The sequence below is a fragment of the Rhincodon typus genome, chromosome 23, assembly GCF_021869965.1.
Source record: "Rhincodon typus isolate 14 chromosome 23, sRhiTyp1.1, whole genome shotgun sequence".
NCBI classification, from domain to species: domain Eukaryota; kingdom Metazoa; phylum Chordata; class Chondrichthyes; order Orectolobiformes; family Rhincodontidae; genus Rhincodon; species Rhincodon typus.
In genome coordinates, this window is record NC_063354.1 from 41,311,354 (window position 1) to 41,334,085 (window position 22,732).

At 42.5% G+C, this 22,732-nt stretch overlaps 1 protein-coding gene across 1 annotated transcript in view; it reads right to left on the bottom strand.

Moving 5' to 3' along the window:
* LOC109919653 (voltage-dependent T-type calcium channel subunit alpha-1G-like) overlaps positions 1-22,732 on the bottom strand; it is a 288,516-nt gene that overhangs the window by 19,964 nt on the left and 245,820 nt on the right. The window contains exons 30-31 of the mRNA XM_048610895.1: positions 21,741-22,082; positions 9,078-9,218 (exon numbers count right to left, since the gene is read on the bottom strand). Of these exons, the coding sequence (XP_048466852.1) occupies positions 9,078-9,218; positions 21,741-22,082 (483 nt within the window). The remainder of the gene's footprint in view (positions 1-9,077; positions 9,219-21,740; positions 22,083-22,732) is intronic.

Sequence of the window (22,732 nt, forward strand, 5' to 3'; positions counted from 1 at the left end):
TCCTGCTCCTCTGATGCTGCTTGGCCTGCTGTGTTCATCCAGCTCTACACCTTGCTATCTCAGATTCTCCAGCATCTGGAGTTCCTACTATCTCTGAAACAAAGGGATATACACAGCTTAAGTGAATGGGCAACAAGGCGTTAGAAATGCATGATGTGAGATTGTGTGATGTTTTCACTTTGATAGTAAGACCAGAGAAGCAGAAAAATATTTTAAAACATGTACAACTTGCAAATGGTGATGCTCAGATTGACTTGGGTGTAGAGTGGTTGAAAGAGCCAAAGGTTTTGGTGAGGTCAGTAATGGCCATATGCAGCATTTGGTGCTATTTCTTTGCACTTTTAAGCGAATGTGGCAGATGCAGTATAATATGAGTAAATATGAACTTGTTCATTTTTGCTGGAGATATAGGGAAGCAGTATCTGTTTAAATGGAGAAAGACTGCAGAATTCAGTGGTATGGAGGGATCACATAGTTAGCCTGCAGGAAAGCAAGGAGGCAACTGGAATGCTGTTATTTATTGCAAAAGAAATGGAATATAATAGGGGAATTTTACTGCAGCTGTACAGGGTATTGGTGAGACGACATTTGGAGTACTGTCTACTGTTTTGGTCTCCTTATTTGAAAACTGACATAATTGTCTTAGAGGCAGTACAGAGGTGGTTCATTTGATTCATTTTTAGGATAAAGAACTTATTTATGAAGAAAGATTGAACAGGTTAGGCCTGTTTCAAATAGGGTTTCAAAAAATGACAGATGTTTGCATTGAAACATATAAGATCTTGAGGGCATTGGATAGAGTGGAGATGTTTTTTTTCTTTTTGGTGAGACCTAAACCAGAGGAATTCCCTTCCCAGAAGGTGATGGAGGATGCATCTTTAAATTTATTCAAGGAATTTGGTAACCTACGGTGTCAAGGGCAATGGGATACAGACAGAAAGTGAAGTTGAGACCTCAACCAGATTGACCAAGATCTTAATGAATGATGGAATAGCCTTGAAGAGCCAAAATAACCTACTGCTCTTCCTAAATCCTCTGCTCCCATGTTACATGAGATTGATCACCTTCACATCTACCATCTTTCGTTTGGGTTGGTGGGTGCTTCCCCATTTACAGGGCTACCCTGATAACCACTGGCTTGCCTACACCAGTGGCTGTTCTTATATCCCATAAACTGATCTTTAACCTTGACTTTCATCAGGTAGAATGCAGTAAAAACCATTGAGGGATTACGACAGACACCATGAGAGTCTGTTCAACCAACCAGCAAGTGATGGAACTGCTGGAAGCAAAACAGACCAATTTCTTCTTGGACGAACTTCAACTTATTAACTTGAGTGCAATGTCAGTTTGAAAGGGCATGCTGCAACTTTTCTTTGCAAACTAGTTGCGACAGTGCTGCACAATTGATTCACAATCCACAGAGGATGATGCTAAGTGCATTATCAGTGGAGGAAGGAAGGCAGAAGCCAATAAATGCTGGGTATCTCAAGCTTGAGCACATGCTTAGCCAAGTGCAATGGTACGTTAACATTTCTGTTAATCTTCCTTAACTGTATATAAATCGAGTGGGAAAGAGGAGCCTGTCATAGTTAGGGTTATGATAAAGAGAGAAAATTGCCTGTCCATCCAAATACATGTCTTAAACAAATATTGCAGTGCTAAATAAATAATGAATGCACTTAGTTGCTGTTTTTACTCACTGCTTAATGTGGACTCTTGCTGAGAGATCTTTGTACCTCCTGATCACTGCAATTACAAGAGTTTACTGCTGATAGCTCTCGTAAATGCCTCATTGGAATCAGGCACACTCTATAACCACAATGATCAGCATAACTTTTACCAAATGTCAAACCATATTCGAGTCAATCCCTGCGCTTCTGCACAGAAGATAAAGCCACCGAGAATCACAGCAGCTTCTGGATTGAAGGAAAGAAGTGGAAAGCAGAACGGGTCAGTTATAGTCCACATTTCTGCTTCAGATAACATCTGCTGTGGAAGTGACAACTGGGCAAAACCTAGAACAAGCCATTCCACTGCCAAAGTGAGGGAGATGAAGATTAACCCTCCTCTTACTACTGCTACAACTATAGGGATTCTTGAAGCTTTTCTCAATGCAAGTTCTGCATCAATACCGAGCTTGCTTGGCACTTATGGAATAATGGTCTGATCTCCCATCACAATCCAGCAAGAGTAAACATGAAACAAAAAATCTCAGATTGTGAGTGAACCTTTCAGTTTCAATCCTTCCTATAATCTGTCAACAATAAATCTACCCGTAATCCGCAAATGCCAATTTATTCTGTGGTCACTTAAATTTAAATTTTTAAGAGCTAATGATGGGTTTATTTTGGAATTTATATCGAAGCAGGACAACAAGGATAAACCAGGTCAGCCTGTGTCCTCTTTGTGAGGGCTTGCTGCACTCGAGCTGCTGTTTCCTTGTCTATTCGAACACACTGCTCATACCATAACAAGATAAAGAATGATCAGATATAAAGCAGTCACTCTTACCAAACATGCTGCCAGCAAGCTATTCCAAATCACTATATATTACATATCACTATATTCAAGCTATACCATATCAGTGTCACTCAGCATGCAGAGAGAAAAGCAAGTCAGTAAATGAATGAACATTAAAATCATCAAGTTAAATATCACTTATGCATCACACAAGCTCATTTCACTGTCAGCGATCAGCTGTGATGCAGTTATTTGCAATTTCACCCTCTACAAAATTGTTTTCTTATTGCATTAAAAGGCCCATTTCTTGCACCTCAAATGGCATAATTTTGCTGATTAACTTTCTCTCTCTCTCTCTCTGTCTCTCTCCAGCTGATGCTGGGTGGACAGTTCCACTAATGTTTGCTTCACAGTTAATTGCCCATTTTTCACGTGACCCCAGACTGCACTCATCCATGGGCTGTCTGACCAAGGACAGCATTGCCCACTCTGTCCTCGCTGGCAGTCACATGTTGGCACTATTTAACAGGTCCCAGAAATCAGAAGCTAATACTTGATCAACTCCCCCACCTCAAAAAAAAATCAAAACTTGTACAGCAGAGGCCAATTGGAGAGTCCCCAGAGATATCTTGGTTGAGGCTCAGTAGCTCAGTACACTATATAAGCTCAAAAACTTCTCTAGGACTTTTGATACTGCTGTATGGCAAGGAATGTGCTGTTCCACCCAAGCAATCATCAAACCCAGAATTCAGTACTTTTAGGGTGAACAGTACAGTAAAAAATGCTTATCACAAAGGTTAAATAAAACAAAATAAATCATGTTTGCTTTTGCCATAGCCCGTGAGTTATTTGTAGGGGACTGAGAATGGAAGGTGGCATAAGTCTCAATTAAATTCGTGAATAGAATGCCTTTTGTCATTTAAACTGTTAAAATTGGGAGAACCAAGATATTAGATGTGAAAGGGCTTCATCTGAATATCACTTTTTGTCCCATTCATTGATTTGACATAATTACTGACATACATTAAGTTCACTCTTCCCAGTCTCACTCCCTGCTTTCAAATGCATTTTCCATTTTGTATGGACAACAGGCATTGCAATTTTCTCAGGTACATAGCCATGCACATGAGGATTGCAATTCCACCAAATGGGGTGAATGAGAATGAGGTAGTCCCAGATGGAACCTGTCACCACCTAGCCAGCTGTAGGAATGTGTACTCTACCTTGCTACCTCTATGAGTAAGTCATGGCAAGTTCTCTGGATCAAAGGTAAACCTTTGGCAACACAATCACAGTTAGTCACTTGGTAGCACAGAACTTGAGTATTACTAGAAAAAGAGATATGCTCTCAAAGCATTTCATCTTACATTCATCAGTTTAACTAGCATGTGAAAAACTGCTGATTAGTTGGCAAGTGAATTCTGATTGATTAAGGTGTGGTTGTGGAGAACCAGGCCAGGAAACAATTACCATTCCCCCCCAGCCCCCCTCCCATGAATGCAAGACAAAAACTTCAACAACGCGTCTATTTTTTTCAGCAATAGACAATAACAGTTCTTACTATTGGCTTCCATTGTTGCCACCTGATACAATGCAATCTACAAAGCAAATAATCTGGATTATACTACCTGAAGTGAAGAAGGTCACTTTCAGAAAGGAATTAGATACTTGATGTGTAAAAATGAAAAGTTTGTAGTTATTGGGAAACAGGGCAGGGATTGGACTGATTAGATAATTCTTTCATAGAGCCAGCGCAGGCATGGCTGGTATTGCACAATTCTATGATAACTAATCTGCTGCATCCCAGGGACTGTTTCTGTTATAATTTGACTTATTAAACTCTGCTGCTTTCTCAAAGGGTAGACAAGGCTATTGAGTGAATAACAAGACAGGGTAGATCACAGGTCTTCTGGCTTGTTGCAGATAGAATAGTGGGGAACGAAAGTTAGCTTTGATGGGTTACAGAGAGGAACATCAGTCAGGGTTTCCACTTCTCACTGCTGCTCAGTTTCCATCAGGAGAAATGTGGAACAGGCTAACCTATCAATATCTCCCATTTTACATTGTCACGTGATATTGAAAAGACCTAACATCACACCCTTCCCCATTGTTTTGTCTTTCTTACCCCAATGCCCAGAACACTGTGTTGGCAGCGTGAATGCTACATTACATTAACTTTCACCGGGCCTGGACATGCTGGTACCAAACAAAAATTGTTTATTGCATGACCCAGTATTGTTTCAGGCAGAGTTCTCTTCAAGACAACATTAGCTTGTGAAGAACAAACTCTCTTCCTCACGAGGTAACAATGAAGAAGAAATTACAAAAGAAAATGGATCAACGAGAATTTCAAATATACTGTTTTGCTTGAAGGCACTCCTTTAAATGTTTTTACTGAAATAATTTACATTTTCTTGTGCCTTACCAAAACAATGCCATGTGAATTTATTGAGTAGTTAAAAGAAGCAGATTTCTGCCAATGATGAGAGAGTATGTTAATTGCAGAGACCTGGCAGCAAGACATCTGTCTACCCTCAATCATGAATGGTTGATGCCATGCAAAACTGGGAGGGTAAACAATCTTTCCAATGGCTATCATGACCTTCATTCAGGGTTGGTCCTTTAGGTCAGTTTGAGAAACTATAATTATTCAGGTCTGGTTTCATCCTGTGTGCAAATCCAATATTCAGAGTGATTTGGATGCATTCTGGTCTGGGGCCTGTGAGGACTGAAAGCATTAAATTGATTGCATTAAGATGGCACCAGTCTCTGACAAACCTCAACATGACCATTGAGCTCAGCAGAAGGGAAGAAGGAAATAGAATTACAACAACAAACAATGCAAGGCAAATAGCTCCATCTCCAGATCAGGAACCTCAGCTAACTTAAGACAAGACCTGAAAGGCTTGGACTGGGCAAGCTTTAGCTGAAGGATTTGAAAACTTGAAATGTAGAAGTTTCATTTATGTAGAATCAATTGTTTTTGTTGATTACCCTTCCCCTACAATCTAACATCCAAAACAATAAAATGGACCACGATATATCTCAGTAAAAGTAAGGGAAGGGGTGACAAAAAGTATTATAATATGCCCACTGTTACAGCTGAGACTGAAACACTATAAAGAATCTTTTTCAAATTTCTCCTTTTGTCCTCTGTCCGAAGAGTGCCAACCATTGCTGAGGAAGCAGACTTTCCCATGTGTGAGTCTAGACTGAGAGTGTCTGTAAGCCTGTTATCCAACACAGGGAAGGGGCTGTTCAGTTCACTCACACAACACAGGTGTCTTAGTGGGAATCACTGAACAGCAATGAGTGCAAGAATTTGAATGCCATTGCATAAGCATGTGATTACAAACTGAAGCCGCTCTAATGCTGCCCAGTCAGATCCATTCAGTCCTATGATTAATGCTAGAAACTCCGTAGCCTGTATGTGCTGGTACCATACCTGGTAGTTGTATTGTTCTGTCCTTCTATCCTACAACAGCAGTTTCAACTCTTGTCATTATCCTATATTACAACTCCAGTCTGTGCTACTTTATTAGCTGTCACATGAAGCAGGAAATCCCGAGATTGTGAAAGGCACTATATGACAAAATGCAAATTTTACTTTTATGCTCCTTAGTACATAGGATCAGATATTTACAAGTGTAAGATTGGAAGTTTGCATCTTAGGCTGAATCTATTTAAAGTAAATTGAACCACTTTTGCACCAAAGTGCATTAAGTCAGTGGCATCACTACTTGTCTGTTTGGACAGATTATATGTAACTTGTCTCCTGATGGGCTCGACAGTTGGACGTACTGTGTAAATTTTGCCTGGTCTCTTATGATAATGGAGTGTCAAAACTCCAAATATTCCTTTTTTTAAAATATCCAGAAGTGCTATCACACACGACTGAATGGCTTTTTCCATCACCAAATCATCTGTGGCAGTTTACACCAAATGTATTGACCACCACAATTACATCACCCAACTTTCCAATTGTTTAAGGAAGAGAGCTAAAGAAAAATGGTGGATGGGGAGATAAGGCACTCTACCCCCTGCAGTGCCCACCTCTCTCCAAAGTCATTGGTTGATGCTGCATGCTCCTTCTTCAAGGACACCAAGATACGAATGTAGCTGCAGAAGAGGGACAGACAGTTGACAGATATGACCTTATCTAGTGCGAGCTGCCTGAACCTGTGAACAACCACAATTGGGCTGGGAGTCTGTGAACCACTGTCAGCTGGGGAGGGGATGGGAGTGGTGGTGGGCAGAGTGCTTTATGTTCCCATCTAACTCCATTCTGATTTAGCGCTCTCACTCTCACTCGCTCACCTTTAGTGTTAATGCATTGTCCTTAACTAGCTCTGCACACAAACTGAACATTTGGAAACACAGGTGATGTAGTAGTGGTGGTTAACAGGTGACAACTGCCACAGGTGGATTTGGCGACGGAAAAAGCCGTTCAGGTGCTTGTGCTACCACTTCTGGATGTAGAAAATTAGAAATATTTCAGAGTTTTGACACGTGATTATCATAAGGGACTAGGAAGAACATGGGACTACATGTGACACCCTCCAGTCCAGGCCCCCAGTGGAACGTGGGAGGGTCTCCCACATAGAGAGCTCTCCATTGGGAAAAATATCCCTCTATTCTCACACCTCCAATACTGAACAAATGAAGAGATTCTGGACTGATTTCACAGTGCTAGCAGGGATTCTCAGCAGCTGGCTTATGCATAACAAGGTCTCACAAGCACATTATACACAGTCAATGGAAAACGTTCCTTGTAGGCAGGGTAGGGTCCTTTAATCTCCTTGGTGCAAAAACATGATCGAGTGTAGTTGCAATTATCTTTAAGATTGACGAATGTACAATGGAATTTCAAGGCATCATCCACATTCCAATTGAGCCCCCTGTTCAGGGTTTTTAATTCTCTATGCAGTCCAAAACTGTACAAGGATGGAATATTGCTCACAAAGCAGAGAAGTGGAATCTCTTCAACACCTGAATACCTGCTCATCCAGCTGAATAGGCATGGCCTGACTCAGACTGCAACCCAGCTCCAACATCTGGCAAACTCAAGCTGTTCAAGACGCGAATATTGTTGCCAGGTGCACAGGAGTTGTTATAACAATCGTCTTGCACGATTGGGCAGAACACAGGAAAAATTAGTAGGTGGCCTGTCTCTCAACTTTAGCTCCTGATTTTTCTCTCTCTCTGAGACGTCCATGTGTCTTGCCGCAGGCGTGTTAGCCTTGGCTCTGCCGAAAGCAGGCTTGCCTCGGAGTTAGAACACTCTGGGTTCAAGTCTCACCACAGGCTTGAATACAAAATTCATGTTGACAAGCCCGTACAGAACTGAGTGCTCCAGTTGACACATTACAAGGCTCTGCCTGCTCTCTCAAGTTTACATAATAGAACCTATGCCACTAATTTGAATAGGAATAGGTAGTCTTCTCCACAGTCAATATTTATCACCCAACCAACAGATTGAGGAAACCAATTTGGTGGTTATTTATTGCATTGCTGTTTGAGGGGCCTTACTATGAGAAATTTCCCCGAATTACAGCGAGTACATTTCAAGGTCATTGGCTTTAAAGGGCTTTGGGATATGGTGAAGTTGTAAATCCACTGTTTAAAATCAGCCTTTTTTCACTTTAGGAATTTAAAAATGCTAAGGTATAAGGTAGCTTGTCCTTGAGGGTGCATCCTTTCATTTCCTTCAGAAGGTGGTAGGTACACTTCCAAAAGAGCTGTGGAGCCTGATTTTCAAGCCCTGAGGTCATTGGGTCAGGACTTGATGGGGGCAGGATTGAAAATTTGCAGACCTAGACCTTGTCTTGGGTTCCTAATGCCTCCAGGATAGTTCAACACTGGGCTCGTGGAATGGCAAACATTCAGAGCTGAGAAAAAAAAAACTGCTCCTTCAGTTCTCTAATGAGTATGAAATTTTGAAATCCTTAATTCGGTAAAACCAAACAGTCTGGTCCACAATGGTGTGAATTCACCTTTGGTTTCGCAATTGGGTCACCAGACACCATTTATTTAAGGCTGACCTTTCTGGACTTTCTTGTGCCAGCTGTAGCATTGCTCCGTATTCGAACCTGCATGACCCTTCCATTGCCATGGATGCAATTGGCACTGTCTTCAGAAAGGTCGCTGCAGGCTCCAATAGAGCTGCTGCCACCCACTGACACCACTTAGCACCCGGATGCATTTATACCACAGACTGGGTGCTGAGCTCACCTCCTCGCCATTTAGGTCACTTGACGATAAAAATAAGACTGCGAGAGCAAAGTGGTTCGGGAATGCTAGCTCTCGGAATTCATTGGGATCAACTCACATTGAAAACTTGGTCTTTAGAAAGTGAGGAGATAGATGGAAATATTTCCCACATGATGCCTATAATGTAAGTATACTCCCTAAATGTCCATTCATGTAAGATAAGACTGATTGTATTCAGGAAAAATGCCCTACATGTTATATCAATCAGAGCGACACTATTGAAAGGCACCTGTTGTATCCTCTTCAATGGATTCCCTTTACCTCATTTAGCCTTGGTCTTTTGAGCCATTCTTAGGTTCCCGGTCTGAACATGGGACTTTGTTAGAGAAGCTAGAATTATTAACCTGTTTCTCAGCACAGCATTTGTTTTGTTGGGAGATGGCGTAGTTGTGGCAGACAGAACCTGAGAGGTTGTCCATGAGGGTTAACTCTCCTTCCAGTGAACCTTGGATCAGCAGGGACACATTGTCGAAAAATTGCTTGTCCTGTGTACACGAGGCATGTGGGAAAGGAGGGCAAAGTGGAGGGGTTAACCAGGGAAGGGAATGGTGGAAGGGTAAGGATTGCATCAATACATCACAGGGTGGGTAGGAGATAGAAAGGAAAAAGAACAAATCATTAAATAAAATTCATATTTAGTAACTGTGAAAGTGTTGATGTACAACATTGGAAAACAATCTGATTAATTGTGTTCTGAAGCTGTACATTGTAAAGAATACACGTTGCTCATTTGGGATACAGGATGCTGATATGAAGACATCATACTTACAGATGCTTATTTTTGATGGCATGAGGCATTAAATAATTATCTGATTCATACCAACAGGTCTGAGATAGAATGGGATTCAAAATGTTTTTTAAGATGGCAGTGGAGTGGGCTCCTAAGCTGGAACTTGTCTGCTCCGGCCATTTCTTTCCTTCTTTTACCTCTTTTCATTTTTTTTTTCTCCTTTTTCTTCTTTTTTATTCTCTCTACTTACCTCCAATGCTTGCACGGCATCGGTGGTGGAGAGTTGAGCCAATGCAGACTCAATGGACTCCCAGCCTTAAGGTGAAGCAGGGTGGACTCCCTGCTTTAGAAAGTCTGTAATGCTAAATGTTTACCTTTATTTCTTCATTTTTCTAATTTATACCTAAGATTTTGTACCTAGGTATCTTTGTACCTAGCTTTATAAGGACTATGATGCTGATCTCTTAACTTTATTTCTGCATTTTTAAAATAATACCTACAATTTTCTATCTAGGTATCTTTGCAACTAATATGACGCCTGAAATGGTGACTTCAGAAATTGCTGGAACAGCTCAGCAGGTCTGGCAGCACCTGTGAGAAGAAATCAGAGTTAACGTTTCCGGTCTGATGGTAGTTAGGAAAATGTTGGTTTTTACGCAGAAGATAGGGTGGTGGGGAGGGGGTAAGGACTAAATGATGGGTGGAGATAGAGCCCAAAGAGAGAGACAAACAGTTGGACAGACAACGGAGTGGGTAACAATCTGGCTAGGAGGGTGAATAGCTGTTAATGGAGACTGTTAGTGGCTAACAACGGGTTGTGTGTAATAGCAGACTATGTGATAACAAGGCCTGGTGTGTGAGGGTGAGGGCAAGGACATAGTGGAGTTCAAGCCCTAAAATTATTGATATTGAGTCCAGAAGGCTGCAGGGTCCCCAAATGGAAAATGAGATGTTCTTCCAGCTTATGCTGAGCTTCGCTGGAGCACTGTAGCAAGTGGGAAATAGAAATACTGGCCAGATATCAGGGTGGTATGTTGAAGTGGCAGGCAACTGGAAGCTTGGGATTTTTTTTGTGGGCAGACCGTAGATGTTCTGCAAAGTGGTCACCCAGTCTACGTATCATTTCCCCAATGTACAGGAGACCACATTATGAGCAGTGAATGCAGTAGACTAGATTGTGGGAAGTGCAGGTAAAGTGCTGCTTCACCTGGAAGGTATGTTTGGGCCCTTGGATACTGAGGTGGAGGAGGTAAATGGGCAGGTGTTACACCTTCGGCAACTGCAGGGGTGCTAGTAGTGAAGGAAGAGTGGACTAAGGCGGAAGAGGGAGGGGAGGGGAATACGTGTCTGGTGGTGGGATTTCGCTGAAGGTGGCGGAAATGGTAGCTAATGATTTTCTGGATGTGAATGCTGGTGGGATGGTAGGTAAGGACATCGCTGTTGTAGGAGGGAAGAGAGGGGGTGAGGGCGGAACTATGGGAGATGGGTCTGACCCAGTTGAGGGCCCTGTCAACAACGGAGCTGGGGAATCCATGGTTGAGGAAGAGGTGGACATTTCAGAGGCTCCCTTGTTGAAGTTGGCCTCATCAGAACATACGCGACGGAGACAGAGGAACTGAGAGAATGGGATGGAGTCTTTGGAGAAAGCAGAGTGTGAGGTAGTCCAGGTAACTGTGGGAGTTGGTGGGTTTACAGGGAATATTGGTGGCCAATCTATCCCCAGAAATGTAAACAGAGATGTTGAGGAAGGGAAGGGAGGAGTCAGAGGTAGACCAGGTGAAAGTGAGGGCACGGTAGAAACTGGAAGTAAAATCGATAAACCCTTCCAATTTCAGACGAGAGGGGGAAGCAGCACTGATGATTTCATTGATATATCAGAGAAAGAGTTGTGGGTGGGGTCTGGAATTGGACTGGAACAAGGAATGTTGTGCAGGAAGTTCAGTCTCCTTCACACACATGTTTAGGAAGGAGTCAGTGAGGTACAAACTACCTCAATCCTGGGGCTGCCACCACTCTGCTCCTGCCCTGGATTCCCCAAGAATTAAAGATTAATCTCTGGGATGTTTCTGCCAGCAAGTCTGGCAGAAACTTTACAGACAGCATTAAAAGTATTACACCCTTTTATTTTCCACTTCCCTCCAGCCCTTTCACTTATTAGCTGGCTATTTGATAAATCAGTTTGCATAACAAGATGTGGGGTTTGCTTTATTCTAGTTAAAGAAAGGAGAATAGACAAGGTGCTATTACCAATGGGAGATCGTGTGGTGAATCCTCCAGGGATACATCTAACCAGAATCGCAACTCTACCTCTGAATGAATAATATTGGGACCCAAACCTAGCTATCAGACTGTTATTGTTGGGGTCTCTTCAGCCCTTTTAGAAACACTAGGCTGGATATTAGGTGCCCACACTGGGCGTGTTAACAGCAGGAGATAGGTTGAATACCCAGTCCATCATCTTCCCACTCACCCTGAGCTCACACTATAGTAAAGGGGGGGTGCTGTGTGGGCTCAGAAATCAGCCTGCACACCAAATGTAACTAAACGAGGGTCAATTAAATCTGTTACAGCTCAACAGGTCCTAATAATACACTGCTCATGTTAGAATATGTTGGTGTTGGCAGGCAGGCAGGCAGGAGCAGGTAGGCGATTTTTTTATTTGTAGAGGTGGGCAGAAGAGGATCCTCTTTCTCGAAGGTGCCTGCAGTACCAGCAGTGCCCTCTACTGAGCTGGTGGCACTGCCAGGGCTGCTGGAGCTGTTGGCCACTCAGATCAGCCTACGGGTGGGGCCTAATTCCCGGTGAGGGCCTGATGAATGGCCCATTCTGCCTTTGCTGTCGCCGCCTAAAGTGTGTTGTTGTTGTTGCGGGGAGACACCTTTTGTCTCTTTTGTTGATTTCTGACCAACCTTTTTGTTGGGAAGGGGAGCTGTCTGCTCTCAAGTCTTCTGTCAGTCACATGAGGAGGGGCACAGAGTATGTTGATGTATATGAATGTACAAAGCAAATGCAGGAGTGGGCCATTCGACCTTCAGATCATTCTGGCCATTCAATAACATTGCGGCTGATCAGATTGTGGCTTCAACTTTCCTGCCTGCTTCCAATGCTATTTGCCCCCTACTTTTGTTAGTCAACAATCTATCTAATCTGACATAAAATGATTCTAGTACCCTGGCTCCACCCTCTCTGAAGAAGAAAATTCCACAGACTCATGACCCACTGAGACCCTCTGTTTCAAATGAGAGAGGCCTGATATTTTTAAACAGCACCCCACCCCCCACACCAGTTCTCATCTCTCCCACAAGAGGAAACATCCCTTCCATATCCACCTTGTCAAAACCCCTCAGGGCTTGGTCTATTCCTCAAGTTTCCATCTGGCTTTGTAAGGGATAGGTCCTAAGCCTGCCTCTTACACGGTCAGTGAACCAAACAGGTGGAGATGAGGATCAGGCCTGGGATAGGGACTCCCTTTCCTGGATCTCAATGGATCAAGAAAGGCAGATATGCTCAATATAGCCCCTGAAGAGCACAAATCAGATTCACGGGATCGTATGGTGTTAATTGCCGACTTTAGGCACTCAATTGATTGGCTGCAAATCTTGGGAGTGAAGATAGACAGGTCACTAGGAACTGTTGACTTGCACCCAAAGGTTTTAAGAGAATTGGTTGCAGAGATACTGCAAGCGTTAGTTGAGGGAGGTGATGGCCTAGTGATATTATCGCTCTACTGTTAATCCAGAGACCCAGGTAATATTCTGGGGACCCAGGTTTGAATCCCACCATGGCAGATGGTGGAATTTGAATTCAATAAAATATCTGGAATTAAGAGTCAATCGTTGGGAAAAACCCATTTGGTTCACTAATGTCCTTTAGGGAAGGAAACTGCCATCCTTACCTGGTCTGGCCTACATGTGACTCCAGACCCACAGCAATGCGGTTGATTCTGAACTGCCCTCTGGCAATTAGGGATGGGCAATAAAAGCTGCCTAGCTAGTGACGTCCTCATCCCGTTAATGAATAAAGAAAAAAAATTTCCAGAACTCACTGGATTCTGAGAGGATTCCAGGCAGATGGAAAACTGTGAATGTGATGCCCTGTTCAAGAAGGAAGGGAGCCAGAAAGCAAGGGATTATAGGCCAATTGGCCTAACATCTGTCTTTGAGAAAATATTAGTGTCCCTTATTAAGGAAGAAATAGCATGAAATACCTTAACGCAATCAAACAGAGTCCACATAGTTTTGTAAATGGAAATCGAATTTGAAAAATTTGCTAGGGCTCTTTTTGGATATTGCAAGCAGACTCGATAAAGAGGAATGGGTAGATGTAGTGTATTTGGATTTCCAGACGGCATTTGATAAGATGTCACATTAGAAGGTTATTGTGCAAGATAGAAGCTCACTGTATTGGGGATACCAAAAGTGTGCAATGCAGAGGTATCTGGGTGTTCTTTTGCATGAAACACAAGAAGTTAGCAAACTGGTGCAGCAAGTTGTTAAGGGAAATGGGACTCTGGCCTGTACTACTTAGGAATTGGAATTTAAAAATGGGGAAGTCTTGTTTTACGCTGCATTTAAGAAAGATGTAGTTGCATTGGAGGTTGTTCATGAGAGATTTATTAGGCTGATTTCTGGGATGAAAGGGTTGACTTATCAAGAATGGCCAAACAATTTAAGCCTTTATACACTACAATTTAGAGAATGAGTGGTGATCATATTGAAGCATAGAAGATTCCAAGGAGGCCTGACAGGGTGGATGTCGAATAGTTGTTTCTATTAGTGGGGAGGATCTCAAACTAGGGGACATAGTTACGGAATGAGGGGACACTCATTTACAACTGAGATGCGAAGGAATTTCCTCTCCCAGAGGTGAGTGAATTCTCTGAACAGCCTACTCCTACTGTAACGTCTTATGGTTATATTTGCAAGAGGGTCTTGTAGTACACTGGGCATTGTCCCCATTTCTAGGACAGAAGATTCAAGTCCCATTTGCCCTGGAGGTGTGTATCAGCATGTCTGAACAGGTTGATTAAAAAGAAAGGGAACTTGCAGTTTGTATGGAGATAATGAACCACAGAAATCTCTCAGCGTGAGGATTAATTTTCTTCATTACACTTTCCAAATGAATCATGTTGGGGCATTGTGGATTTTTCTGTTCTGAGTCTCGATATCATCAAAAATCACCTTCCAAACCCACTTCCATCTAGAAGGACAAGGGCAGCAGATACATGAGAACACCACCACTGACAAGTTTCCCTCCAAGCCACTTACCATCCTGACTTGGAAATATATCCTTGTTCCTTCAATGTCGCTGTGTCAAAGTCCTAGAACTCTCTCTCTAATGGCATTGTGGGTCAACCTATAGCATGTGGACTGCAGCAATTCATTGGTTAAGATGGCGTTTGGCATGCTTGCCTTCATTGCTCAGACCACTGAGTAAAGGAGTTGGGATGTTTTGTTACGGCTGTACAGGATGTTGTTGAGGCCACTTTTAGAGTACTGTTTAAGTTTTGGTTGCCCTTCTATAGGAAGAATATTATTAATTTGGAGATGGTGCAGAAGAGATTTACCAGGACGTTGCCTGGAACGGAGGGTTTGAGTTATAAGGATAGGCTGAGACTTTTTTCACTGGAGTGTAGGAGGTTGAGGGGTGACCTTATAGTGGTTTATAAAATCACGAGGGGCATAGATAAAGTGAATAGCAAAGGTTTTTTTCCCTAGGGTCGGTAGTTCAAAACTAGAGAGGATTTTTTAAGGTGGGAGGAGAAAGATTTAAAAGGGACTTGTGGGGCAATTATTTTTTTACACAGAGGGTGGTTCATATGTGGAACAAACTGCCAGAGGAAGTGGTAGATGAAGGTACAATTACACTATTTAAAAGACATTTGGTCAGGTACATGAATAGGAAAGGTGTAGAGGGATATTGGCCAAATGCAGGCAAATGGGACTAGGTTAGATTGGGACACCTGGTTGACGCGGAGAAGTTGGACCGAAGGGTCTATTTCCATGCTGTATGACCCTATAAAAAGTCAAGGCTGGATGCAGTATAAAGTTTACTCTATTTTGCTTAAGCCACTTCATCCTTCCTTGCTTGGGTATCCCATCTGGAACTGCGATGAATTAGGGAAGCACACACAGGGTCTGATTGCAACAAGGCAAAAGGTTGAAAGGTGAGAGGGATTTGATGTGGAATAGGATTCAGCAACAGAGTTTTGTTGAGTCAATGTTTATAGGGCCCTTTATGGAGAATGGGAGGCTGGCTGGGAAACCCCTGGAGTCAGAAGGGGACAAAAATACCGATGAGGGCTTCAGCGGGTGACAAACTAAGGATGGAAGGGAGGCAAAGTGACAAGGTGAAATTGGTGATCTTTGTAATGGGGAAGAAATGGGAAGGAAGCTCACCTCTAGGTCAAGTAAGATTCTGAGGTTTCAAATAATCTGGTTGAGCCTTAGACAATAAGAAGGGGAGGGAATATAATCACTGGCAATGAGTACTTACTGAGTTTGTATCAAGACCTGAGCTTATCCTAACATTTATGTGTATGAGACTAAGTTCATTCAAAATCAGACTTCTGACAGAGTCTGACAATACAGAAGAGGTGAAAGGGCAGAGAGAGGTGATGGACAAGTAAGAGGTGGAAGCCATCAGCATACATTGTGGGTGGCTCAGTGGTTAGCACTGCTGCCTCATAGCACCAGGGACCCGGGTTCGATGTCAGCCTTGGGTGACCGTCTGTGTGGAATGTACATGTTCTCCCTGTGTCTGTGTGGGTTTCCTTTGGGTGCTGTGCTTTACTCAGGGTAGGTTGATTTAGCATTGGGGAAATACAGGGTTACAGGGATAGGATGGGCATCTGGATCTAGGTGGGATACTCTTCAGAGGATCAGTACAGAGTTGATGGGCTGAATGGCATCTTTCCTCCCTGTACTGTTCCTATGATACACATGGAAGCTAATCTCATGCCCAACAGTAATGTCACCATATTACATCAGAGAGGTGAGGTTGAGATCCTTGGGGATAACATCATAAGAGTTGGTTAGAGAAACCATTGGTTTGGTAAAAATGGAACTAAGCAAGAGCACCCACACCGAATTGATTAATGGAAGAGAGAAGTGTGCTCCATTGAGAGGAGAATGAAGAAGGATGGTGTCATAGTCAAAGAGGGAGAAGGAGGATGAATAATGCACCAGGGATACAGACACAGAGGATGCTATTTGTGACTGACGACGGTGGAGCAATACAAAACATGAAACTGTGGAAAAGATACACAGGGACTTGTGAAGAGCCAGCACTTTTAAGAATATTGGAGAGGAGGAGGTTTTAGAGTTGGGGCAGTAAGCTACAAGAACAGGGTAGGTGATTTTGAGGAGGAAATGACAACATGAATTTTAAAAGGAAGGATTCATCATTTGTGGGGAGTAGCTAGCTAGCAGTGAGCCAGAAAAGAAAGTCTGGTGGTCAGTAAGACTTTCTATTTCTACTGGGGATCACTGGCTACCTTCCACATGACATCCTGAGAAATGGTGCTGATGGTGTGGAAAAGTAAACAATCTCCAGAAGATCCCCAGCCAAAGATTTGACTTTGAATCCACTAATTTTCGTTGAAAATCTAGAACAAGAGGACATATCCTTACAATCAGAGACAAGTCAGTTAAAAATAAATCAGTCAAACTTCAACAGAAGGTTCTCAAGTGAACTGTCTCAGAAGCTGACAGATGCAGAATTGATCTACGTTGTTAAACTCTCTTCATTATTTTAAGCAGCTAAATCAGATTGTTCCTTTATTTCTTGGGACAGAATCCAAACTACACTGTCTCATATCATAGCTCAGAGTTTCCACATCCAAGACATGATTCTTGGGAGTTCCCACTGACCTCCAAATCAAATAGATCCGTGGGATGCCCAAAACCGAACACAATGCACCAAACACCAGTCTGAATTCTGGGATTATTTACAATGTACATAGATGGTTTAGATTTGGGGACCAAGTATGGTGTGTCAAAGTTCGCAGATGACACTAAAATGAGTAGTAGAGCACAGTGTGCAGAAGACACTGGAAGTCCACAGAGGGATATAGAGAAGTTAAATGTGTGGGTAAGGCAAATAGAGTACAATGTTGATATATGTGCAGTCATCTATTTTGGTAGGAATATTAGCAAAATAGACTATTAATTAAATGGTGAAAAATTGCAGCATGCTGCTGCGCAGAGGGACCTGGATTTCCTTGTGCATGAATCCCAAAATGTCGGTTTGCAGGTAATTAAGAAGGCAAATGGAATTTTGTCCTTCATTGCTAGAGGGATTGAGTTTAAAAGCAGAGAGATTATGTTGCAGCTGTATAGGGTGCTGGTGAGGCCACAACTGGAGTACTGCATGCAGTTTTGGTCTCCTTACTTGAGATAGGATGTACTGGCACTGGAGGGGATGCAGAGGAGATTCACTAGGTTGATTCTGGTATTAAGAGGGTTGCCTTATGAGGAGAGATTGAGTAGACTGGGACTATACTCATTGGAATTTCGAAGAAATTCAGAAGGGTGGCATAATGGCTCTGTCATTAGCACTGCTGCCTCACATCACCAGGGACCCGGGTTCGATACCAGCCTTGGGTAACTGTGTGGAGTTTGCCCATTCTCCCCAGGTCTGCGTGGGTTTCCTTTAGGTGCTCTGGTTTCCTGTCACAGTCCAAAGATGTGCAAGTTAGGTGTATTGGCCTAAATTGTCTGTAGTGTCCAGGGACGTGCAGGTTTAGTGGGTTAGCTGTGGGAATTGCAGGGGTAGGGGGATGGGTCTGGGTCGGATGCTCTTCAGAGGCTGGATCAGTGTGGACTTGTTGGGCCGAATGGCCTGTTTCCACACTGTAGGGGTTCTATGGTTCTAAGATTGAGGGGGGATCTTATAGAAACATATAAAATTATGAAGGGAATAGATGAGATAGAAGCAGAGAGAGTGTTTGCACTGGCAGGTGAAATTAGAACTAGGGGGCATAGCCTCAAAATAAGGGGGAGCAGCTTCAGGACTGAGTTGAGAAGGAACGTCTTCATCCAAAGGGTTGTGAATCTGTGGAATTCCCCGTCCAGTGAAGCAGTTGAGGCTTCCTCATTGAATGTTTTAAAGTCAAAGATAGATAGATTTTTGAACAGTAAAGGAATTAAGGGTTATGGTGGGTGGGTAGATAAGTGGAGCTGAGTCCATAAAAAGACCAGCCATAATCTTATTGAATGGCGGAGCAGGTTCAAGGGGCCAGATGGCCTGTTGCTCTATTTCTCATGTTGTTATGGTAGGACTGATGTATGGAGAGAGACCAGGTCAATTAAGACCATATTCACTGGCGTTCAGAAGAATGAAGGGCTCATAAAAACCTATAAAAGTCTAATGGGGCTAGACAAGAAGCATTTTCCCAATGACTGGGGAATCCAGAACCAAGGGGTCACTGTCTAAGGATAAAGGGTAGGCCGTTTAGGAGTAAGATGAGGAGAAATGTCTTCAACCAATGTACGGTGAGTCTGTGAAATTCTGTAACACAGAAAGCCATTAAATGCTTTCAAAAAGGCGTTAGATATAGTCAGAAGTTACATGACACCAGATTATAGTCGAACAGGTTTATTTGAAATCACAAGCTTTCGGAGTGTTGCTCCTTCGTCAGGTCACCTGATGAAGCAGCAATGCTCCGGAAAGCTGGTGTTTTCAAACAAACCAGTTGGACTATAACCTGGAGTCAAGTGATTTCTGACTTTGTCCACCGCAGTCCAACTCCGGCACCTCCACATCAGAGTTAGACATAGTTCTTAGGACTAAAGGGTTCAAAGCACATGGGGAGTAAATAGCAACAAGATATTGAGATGAATGATCAGCCATGAAAGGACTGAATGGTCTGCTCGTGTTCCTATTTTTCTGTTGCTATGTTTCTAAATCTTTTCTGATCAAGACTCCATATGATTGCACAGCATATTATTGCTTTTAATTCATGAAGTCTTGTATCTCTTTCACTTTTTTTAGTCACTTTGAGCCTGCACTCTAGTTTCTAATGATTTTTTATAAGAGTCCCTAAATCACACCCTCAACATTTGCCTGCTTATATCGTATTTCCATCTACAATTCATATACTGTCAAATTTTACGGTGAATATAAGCTTGGCAGATTGGAATATGTAGAAATACATCTGTTTTCATACTACCCACGCAGTTTTGTCCTTATGTTTTACTATTGTCATATCTAAATCTGTCCTTTCTTGATGCACACAAAAAAATTCTATTGAGCATGATACCATCTGCAAGTGGATTTTGCTTTATTCTGTCTTGGCACTCATTACTCTCCTGCCTTCTTTTGTTACTTTCTATAATTTTCAATCTTAGTATTCTTGCCTTTATTTTTTGACTGTGTATAAGCTTTCCTATTTAGTCTCTCATTGATTCTGATCACTCACTAAAACATGCTTGTTGATCTAGAGATTAGAAACCATTCATTTGCTAACCACAAATAAACTCCCTGCACTAGTCTGCTGTTGATCTGCCAAGTTAACTACTCCTCTTTGATTCCTGCTTGTAATCCTCAGAGTGGAGGATTGGAGACCTTGTGGGACTACAGGGAATCCTTAAGCAGACCCATTGGATCCAGGCGGTAAGTGTAAAGACCATCACCTCCTGGATCTGTCAAGTGCTCAACTGGATGCGGATAACAAGGTGTAGAGCTGGATGAACACAGCAGACCAAGCAGCACCAGAGGAGCAGGAAAGCTGACGTTTCGGGCCTAGACCCTTCTTCAGAAAACTTCAGGATGCGGATGCCAGGTTTCCTGAGGCTGTGTCCAGAGTTAGAGTAGAGTAACAGTGAGAAGTGTGGTATCACTGTCATACTGAAATACCACCTCACCTTCTCACAGCCGATTGGTCATCTACTCATCACTCCACTTCAGTTAAAGCCAGAAGTTGGCACGTTTGATGTAGGTTTGGTCTGGGAATCTGATTTTTAAGACTTTAACCCCCTACTCAATCCAAAGTCATTCACCAGCTTAGTTAAAATTCCCTCCAGTCTTGACTTCAGAATATTATAGAGGTTCTGCATAATAACCGGAGGCCAATGCAAAAAGACTCCTGCATGAAGAGATGTGTTATCTTTTGGATAAAACATTAACCTGAGGCCCCACCTACTCTTTTGGGTGGATGTAAAATATCTCATGGGACTGTTCAACGTGAAAAGGAGAGTTCTCCTGGCCAACATAGATCCCTCAATCTAAAACAGCTTATCTAGTCACCTATTTCATTGCTTGCTGTGCAGTGTATTTCCCCGCATCAAAACAATGACTACACTGTCCAAGTACCACTCTGACTGTAAAACACTACATTTTTTGGGGGCGGGGTGGGGGGGTGCTGTGGTGCGGTGGGGTTGGTCACCCTGAAGTCACAAAAAACAATATAGAAATGAAAATTCAATCTATCTTTCACCCTGTAAGACTCTGACTTCTGATGTCTTCTTAAAATGGAAGACGATGAAGATATCAATAATGAGCAAAGCATTGAATGTCCAGGACTAAAATCGGGAATTATGAAGGGGATCTTTGAATATGAACTGACTGATCAGACTGACATAGGACTTAGGAGCAGGAGGAGGCCATTTGGCCCTTAGAGCCCGCTCTACTACTCATCAGGAACATAATTTGGTCTCAGTCCCACTTTCTTGCTTGCCGCTTGGAACACCTGACCTCCTCGTCTATCAAAAATCTCTCCCACTCAGCCTTGAATAAAATCAATGACCTAGCCTCCAATGTTTTCAAGGGTAGGGAATTCCACAGCCTTACAAGTCTTAGTGAGAAAAAAAAATCTCTTTGCATCTGTCTGAAAAGTGAAACCCCTTATTTTCTTCAATGGTATCCCCTAGTTCTAGTCTCTTCAGCAAAGGGAAATACTTTCTCAGAATCCACCTTGTCAGGTCCCCTCAGGATCTTAGATGTTTCAGTAAGATGACCTCACATTCTGCTAAACTTCAATGGGTACATGTCCAACATGACTGAATCCTACATAATACATAGGAATCCTAACTATTAATTAGCCCAAATTAATTTAGCTTGTATTTAGTGAATCTTTTTATTGACGTTGAACAGTAATAGATTGGGATTTAAATGAAATGGACTGTTTTCTAGATCAAAGTTATTGACTCCTTGGCTCTCTGTTCTTTTGTATGTATTCTACCATGTAATTTGGTGATTAGAAATTCCATGCGGTGTAAATACTTTCCATTAAAGCTCTATGGATGAGAAGTATTCAGACTAATATACTGTATCTTACCAATGGCGGCTCTAAAGAAAATGGCGAATCCATCTTGATTTGGAGTGACTCAGATGGACTCCCAGGGCTGTCACTTGCATCTCCACCTTCACCACCTCCCCACGTCACACCGTCCACATTCCCCTGGCCCGTATTCAACATTTTTAATTCGAGTTCCAGCTCTGCCTCAAGTTCTGCTTCCTCCTTCGCCTCTTTGTTGCTCTCTTCCAGGTGTTTCATCAGCACCGCGATGACTACATTCACCAGCACAAACTGAGCTGTCAGCACAAACGAGACAAAGTAGATTGGGGACACCACTGTGTTATAACAGGTGCCCTCTTGGTTACAGTCTCGCAAAGTATCCTGCCAATGAGGGAGAAAAGCAGTTAAAAAAAAAGCAACAGAAAACTCAGAGTCTGTTATGTGGATGGCAGTAGTGAGAAAACATGATTGCAAGTTCAAGAAGGTGGAACAAATAGCTTTCTCAAATATGGAACTAAATTTAATGTACTTCAAACTTGTCAGTAAACTGTCCCCTGGTGAAATGGGCATTTGGCTCAATTGAAACAATTATTTTAATTTGATGCAGAAATCTAAATAACAACTATTAGTGTTCCAGTATAGAAAGAACGTTAAAATTGTCGAGCTGAGATTCACTAGGATGACTTTAGATGGGAAGTAAAATTATGAAGAAATACTGGAATCATTTTCACTTGGGAAGAGAAATTCAAATGAGATTTAATAATAGTTATTCATGGGATTTGAATGAGGAAGTCTTCTGATGACTTTGGCTGAAATCAGTAATTTAAACTATTGAATTGGTGGGGGTGATGAGAGATGGGGTCAATGTCTTTACTCAAGATTGTTCTGAGTAGAAGGGAATAGTTGAGGTCAAGAGAGCTTCGGAAGGTGGGGGGAGGGGCATGATATTTGAAATTGAGGGAGGTACAGGAATCTGGGGAGAGATGAACCTGATGTGTTTTAGGTTACTTCAGTCTCTGGTCTTGTTAAAT